Genomic DNA, 7302 nt, shown 5'->3' on the forward strand with positions numbered 1-7302 from the left:
AATTGCAATTTTAGTAAATCCTGTTTTTAGTACAGTGAGATTTTTCTCAAGATTGTGGAAACATTGGTGTCATCATTTATTTGTGACTCAGTGAATGTCATGTTTTTTTATTTATTTTTTATTTTATTTTATTTTTATTTTATTATTTTTCTCTTATTTCCTTTTTTTATGGACCTTTTTGGTCTGGAATAAAGATTGATTGATTGATATATATATATATAGAAAGCAGGGAAAAACTGGATTTTTGGGCTTTATCAATGTATTTGAAGTATCCTTTTTTTAGAGAGTGAGCTGAAATATAAATCAAGAATAATCTGCATGAGTATAAATTAATTGTGGATTTTTCTAGTCCACAATAACATTACATTACAATGCATGCAGACTCAAATATAATCTGTACATCCCATCTGGATGATTGCACCTTTGTCGTACACTTGCAGCCATCATCAAGCTTCTGGGTTCATTCCTGTTGAATGAGTGATCACTATTCATGGCAGAAAAGGTTTGCCGCTTTTAATAACACATTTTAAACAGAATTGAGGTTGGGGGTTTGGGAAACACATTCAATAAACTTGATCTCTTGATTTCAAAACGAGTTTTCATGTGTTTTTGGGATAATTGTCTTTTTGGAACACCCTGTTCCATCCAAGTTTTAATTATATGACCTAAACTGTCGACCTCTGAACAAAGAAAATTAGTTTTGATGTTCAAAAAAAAAAAAACAGCAACCACCCAAGTGCAGGCCTCCCATGAACAGGAAACTGCTGGCACACCAATGCCCACAGAGAAAACACTTTCACTTCACCATCGAAAGGCAGAATGCCAAACAAGAAATAAGCCCTTCTGCTCCTAAAAAGATACCTTTACGATGGACTTGAATGTGCAACTCCCAACTGAGCAAGTTAAATGCATTATGGAGATAAATACAAGACAAACACTGAGCTAGTTAGCCACAAAAACAGCAAGTATCTTTGGATTAGTCAGGATGAAGCTTCCAAACTTAAGAACTCTGTGCCAAATATCTGACTTGGTGGTGGTAGCATGATGCCATGAGCTGATTTGCTAGAGGTTCTGATGAAATGGAAAAATTCAGTGAAATAATGAAGGAGGAGGAGCACCTAGCAGTGGCATCCAGTCAGGGGAGGCACTTTTTTGTGTGTTATTTCAACATTTTTAAATGTTGAAGTTTATGCCCTGCTGTGCCTCACCTCTGGAGGCGCTTATGCAAGCAGCTGAGGAATGTCCATTGCCACTTCTCTTAATATCACTAATACACATCTTGAATTACTCATGCGCTATGCGTGCTTAAGTTCCACAGTTTCTTATGTATTTAATGAATGTAAGTGACATGTTTAGACTGATCGGCCATACATCCAAAGTGAAAATACGCAAGGTGATGCAGAAAGTACCGGGCCGCACTGATAGGGGCCAGTGCTGAACCCTTGTGTTGAAGATATTTGTGGAGAAGGACTTCACATACAAATGTTTCTTCATAATTTAAGAAGAAATTAGATGAGCCATAAAAAAGTAAATAAACAAAATCTTATTTGACCGTTTTGGTGTTAATTTTCTTGCTCTTCCATTGTTAAACTGCATGAAATTAATTCAAGCAAAATTAAAAGCTGCAAAATAAAAAATAAAAAAAATAAATAAAAAAAACAAAAACAAAACTAAATTTCAAAAATTTCTCAAAATCTTTTTAGGCAGAAGATAAAACTTCCAAGAAAATCCTGCTTATTGAAATGAACATCTTTCAACTGTTATCAAACTTTCAGAAAGTAATTATAATAAGAACTTCTTACAAATGCAATTTAAAAACTAATTACATGTTTTGATGTTAGCTAACCACATGTGTAGGCCGTAGTGAACTCAGCAGACCAAGTTTCACAACCTTTGACCCCAGAGGACCAGGCCTAATTTGATCTGTGACGGACCTGCTGAAAGAACCCGTCATTTTACTCTACAGCAGGTCACCGTTGCCCCAACATCCAGGCCTCCGTCCTGTGGGAGCAGATATTAACTTTACTGACAGGAAGAGAACCATGTTGGTCCCATGAAAAGGTGACCAAGGGTCACAGGCGCTATATGGGCCGTGAAGATAGATTCCCACTGCCCTCCATAGACAGTCACACAGTTCCTCTCTCTCTCTCCCACTCCCTGTAGCCTCTCAAGGGGGCTATTTTAACGGCTGCCTGTTCTCAACAGCACCCTAAGCAGGTAGGGACAAGACATAAAAACAAGTGGGGGGGAGAAAAATCAACACAAGAGCTGCAGATGACTTGTTCTTTCTGTGGGAAATTTGGCTGAAAATGAGCCTTTGAGACGATCCATTTCTGATTCTTTCAAATGGGACGGGGGTCCATAAAAACATGTAGGTCACATACCCTGCTCGACAACACATCTGAGATTGGAGTGCCGCCTCAAGAAATTGGCCACAAGGTTGAAGTTTCCCCCTAAGAGAGGCAAAGAGAGACAATATTTATTTCAGCAGGGGTCTATGTGGAGGAGTTTATGTTCAGAAGAAGTTCATTGTGCAGTAATATTTTCTAAAAAGTGAGAAAAGTGGTTAATTAAATAGCTCTGCATTGCCTTTGCATTTTGTTAAGTTACAACCACGAACCCAAAGTTTTTTATTGGGACTTTATGTGATGGAACAAAACAAAGTAGTAAACAATTGTAAAGTGAATGAAAACCATGTTTTTTTTTCCTAAGGGCACTGACCAGTTTTATTCAGTTCAACTTTCCTGATACACCTACATAAAACCTGGATCAGCTAACTGTAATTCAATCTCAGCATAAACACAGCTATTCAATGGAGCCTGAGGGGTTTGTTAAAGAAGTTGGGGAGTCCTTTAAGCACCGCTAGGTTATAAAAAAATATTCCAAACCCCAAATATCTCCCAGAGTTCTGTTCAGTTCAGCATTTGAAAATAAAAGGGGGTTTGGCACAACTGCAAAGCAAAAAAAAATATCGCTTTCCACCTCAACTGGCAGAGTAGTCAAATCTTGAAATTAAAAAAAGTATCAAGAGGTGCCTAGTAATGCTAGGGGAGTTGAAGTCCAGCTCATGTGTTGACAAGTTTTGAACTATGGGCTACATGTATAGAATCAAAACCGTCACTGCACATTAGGGATGTCCAGATCCAACCATGTCAGTCTTTGGTCACGGGAGACGTGTAAATGAGTGGCTGGATCGCAACAAACATGTTTTGGTTTCACTGAAAGCCGGCTCCGTGTAAACAGGGATTAAATCTGTGACATGGCTTGAGAATACACGCTCAGACACTCACTAGCCACTCCAGCAGAAATTAGCTTTTTGCAGGAAAAGATGACTTCACTTCACAAATATGTGCTATTTTCTGAAGTTTGTGACTGCAATGTGACAACATACAAAACTTATAGGGGTGTGAATACTTTTGCAACGCACTGAAAAGGTTTTTTTTTTTAATTCTTCGTTTTATAGCATTTAAGTTTGGAAGAAACAGAAAGTCATGTGTTGAGTCTCCACTCTGGAATGTTTGTCACAGTGTTTAAGATGCACTGGGCAGAAACTGTGGCCTGTTGCCTAATCTAGCAGGAATTTGTTGACTAAAAGCAAAGGTCTAGCTGACATGCAATTCAGTTGTTCTTTGCTTCTCAATGCTGGGAAGCTGACGGAGGTTGCTTAACCTTCGACACCCTCCTGGTACCCTCTCCACCTCTTTACACTCTGATAAGCTAAAGTGTCCTTAATTTTGCCACTAGGCCTGTCACTAGGCCTGTCACAAATTTTGCTGGACGATTAATTGTCTAAAAAATTATTGCGATAAACGATAATATTGTTTCAAGACCTTTTGACATTGATTTAATGGAAATGACTAATAATGCATGTAGTTTCCTGCCATAGATACTTTATTTTCAAAAGAACACATAACACTGGAACTGATAAACTAAATCAGTTCCAGTGTTAATGGATTCTCAGTCTCCATTAACAAAAAATGTACTTGAATAAAAAGTAAACAACATAAAGCCAAAGTGGAAATAAATACTGCATTCAACCAAAAGAGTGCAGATTATGAAGTCTGTATACTATATTGCCCTTCAGTAATCACTAGATTTAAATAGAGAAGACGGGCACCTCCGACTAATGCACCTAATGCAATAGTTCATACTACACGATTTTTTGCCCCTATTTTCCCCTTACGATAATCTTAGATCGTTGGCCCATCTAAGATTGTCGCTGGTGATTTCGTAACCGATCATCCTGTAGTGTGATTTAAATCGTCGTGGCCGCTCCGATCTAAATCAGGGGTTTTTCCCGACTGGGAGCTTAACGCTGAATGTGACAGGTAGCCAATCAGAAAGCGCGGATTCTCCTCCGCGCTTTCTGAGGGGAATCCCAAACAGCTGGCACGGCGCAACACGAAGTCCAGCGGACATTGGAGATGATATGTGAAAACAACATTAATATTTATTTAACATTTAGTGCAAAGAATATAGAAATGACAAGGAGAGGAGTTGGAGCCAAATTGCTACCGCAGTTGATAAACCCGGTAAGTTTTCAGCTGTTCTTCCTTAACGTGGCATAAATAGGTTACAATGATTTTCAGTCAGTCAGGACTTTACGCTGACTCTAGCCACATACATTGCAGGTAGATTCTAGTAAAGCATTGATTAATGCCTAATTTTAAAATCACTTTATTTTAAAATCAGGCATTATTTTGTGCTCAGGTGACTGGACACCACACAGCACGATCGAACCCGATCGAACCGTTATACCTAGGGTTTCTGTCGGCTAAGGTGTGGTCTGTCAGGTTTTGAAAATGGGCCGACAACTTGTGTAGTGTAAGCTGGACATTACACTAAGGAAATAGGAAGGGAGGGTAAGTGGAGAGCACCGGAGTTGAGCCTTTTTCATTCAGTGTCATCAACAGAAAGAAAAAAAGGCAGGAAGAGACGATATAATTAAAACGAGGTCGATAGGTTTAATTTATCGTGCGATTAATTGATTTATCGTTTATCGCGACAGGCCTATTTGCCACTAGTTCACTTTCTGATTTTGAGTCTTTATTTTCAGACTACAGCGTTAGGGGGAGGATTTTGGTATTTTGTCTTCAATTAAAGGATTACATGTCCTCCGTAGTTTGAGAAAATCCTGACCTTTTGCACTCCAGGCTCTTTCAAAAAGTCCCTGGATAATGTCAAACATGCACTATGACTCACATCAAGCCCAAAACAAGGCTGTGTTTCTTTTTTGAAAACTGACATTTTAAAAGTGGAGAGCTGTTTTGTTTTTGTTTTTTTGCTTTTGTATTTTTTGTTTTGCCCTTTGGCAACACAGACAAACATCCATACATTTATTTTAAAAACCTGGAATTATTTAGGGAAAGTCTCCTCCCAATGTTGGCTTACAGCTGAGACAAATATGCCCCCCCTCCCCCCCCCCCCCACACACACAGTGTGTATTGGTGTTTGACACAAACAGCAGACAATACAAACCCCTCTGGCCCAGAAAAAAAATCCAAAGAGGAAGTTGTGGACACTTCTCTGTGGCTCATAGAACAATTCACACCATTTAATTGGCTTTTTGTAAAAAGAAGCTGGTTTTCAACAATGATGAGCAGCTTTTAGAGCCACAAAACTGCCACAGGCTTAACTCTATAAAAGGAATCATCTTTGATCTCTTTGTTAGTGGCACTGCAAAAAACTAAAGAAATTGCCATTTTAATTTATATTTAACTGAGTTTAGAAAACAGCAGTTGATTTCTAAAAACAACTCTCTCTGACATCAATTACATAAACCATTACACAGATGCCAGCAGTTGTGCAGTAGTGAAGATGCATTTCTACCTTTAATTTGAGAAACTTCCACCGAGAAACAATCTTTAATAAAAAATCTGTCATGGCACAATAATTGCCCCCCCTGCTGTTTAACCTTTTTAGAACAAACTATACTCAATCTCAGCTGCAAAAAATGTAATTACAGACATCATCATACAGTATGTCAATGGAAAGGTTCTCAGTGTAAAATTATGTTATTGTAATAAAAAGATCATTTTTAAAGCTTTTTACTCAACTTACAAAGGGTAGCGCCCAATTTGTTCTTGTCATGGAGTTCATGATGAGACAAAAACATCCTCTTTTCCCAGGTTTGTAATTATAATCCTCGTTATTCAGCCATTTCTTAAATTAGATTAGCCATGTAATCCAGGGCTGACTAATGTCTGAGAGATAAAATTATTTATTCAGTGAAAAAAAAAAATGTAATGCTCCAGCATTAGCAGCATTGGGTTACAATCCCCTGCTCTGAAGCATGGCAAGCAGCCAAATAACTGTGTTTGCTGAAGAAAAGTTAGGGATTTACAGGAGTCTTTTACAAACCGTTTTATCACCCAGAATCAGTCTGTGTAATTGCAACACTTACAATCTAAGGCACAACTTTGAATTATTGGGTGTGTATCACATCAACCTGAATTGGAAGCAAATTGCACTTTTAAATGTTTTGGTATATTTCATCCTGTTTTAAATTCAGACTTGTTATAATGAGCAGCAGAGATTAGATGGAGTCGAATGCTGGGTTCTGTGTTTTGATAGGAGAATATTTGTATTTATTAATGCCTGCTGGGTTTTAGCCGCAGACACGAGTTATGATTTATTTTATATAGTGTTTTTCTTTCAGGGTTCCAATGCAACTGGTCTCAGTTTTAGTTGTTTTGGCAGAGCTGTAGCTAAAATCTAATGCTCGGCAAGTTATAAATTAAAACTGTATTAGAGTTTGGACAGCCTATTGCCATGACATCCCTGTTGAAATACAATTATTTATCATATTTCTCTTCTCAAGCTCTTAATTTCCTTAAAGCTCAACATATGTTTATAAACATTTGCTTGATCTTGTCCTTGTCCCTCAGTCATTGTAATGACTGTAATATGTAATGATATTTTTAAGTCCCCCTATATTTAAAAGGATCAAACTGAGCAACTTTGCTGCACTCAGTTAAGCCTTCCTGTTATCTGTTCAAAGTGACGCTCTCTTTCAGTTTAAACAAACACTGTACACGTCTTTACATGTCATAGAGCAAACATTTCCCTTTAAACAGTTTAAATGCTCTCATTAATTTAAAAAACCTTACAGTTACTCCAAATAACTAACTGTGTCTCGTCTTCCCTTAGTTACCACTTTTATACAGATGAAAGCTGATGTTACAATCTGGTAGCATATAAATAGGAGATAAAGAAAGAAAGAAAGAAAGAAAGAAAGAAAGAAAGAAAGAAAGAAAGAAAGAAAGAAAGAAAGAAAGAAAGAAAGAAAGAAAGAAAGAAAGA

The 7302-nt window shown here is 37.6% G+C and overlaps 1 protein-coding gene across 3 annotated transcripts in view; it reads right to left on the reverse strand.

Annotated features, from left to right (window-relative positions):
- The window catches only part of slx4ip (SLX4 interacting protein), a 45987-nt gene that overhangs the window by 14621 nt on the left and 24064 nt on the right, over positions 1 to 7302 (reverse strand). For 2 of the 3 annotated variants that reach the window (XM_008430213.2, XM_008430212.1), the window contains exon 6: positions 2385 to 2453. The exons of the other annotated variant lie outside the window; for it this stretch is intronic. In XM_008430213.2, the coding sequence (XP_008428435.1) occupies positions 2385 to 2453 (69 nt within the window). The remainder of the gene's footprint in view (positions 1 to 2384; positions 2454 to 7302) is intronic. 3 annotated transcript variants of the gene reach the window in all.

Source organism: Poecilia reticulata, linkage group LG15 (genome assembly GCF_000633615.1).
Source record: "Poecilia reticulata strain Guanapo linkage group LG15, Guppy_female_1.0+MT, whole genome shotgun sequence".
In the NCBI taxonomy this organism is placed as follows: domain Eukaryota; kingdom Metazoa; phylum Chordata; class Actinopteri; order Cyprinodontiformes; family Poeciliidae; genus Poecilia; species Poecilia reticulata.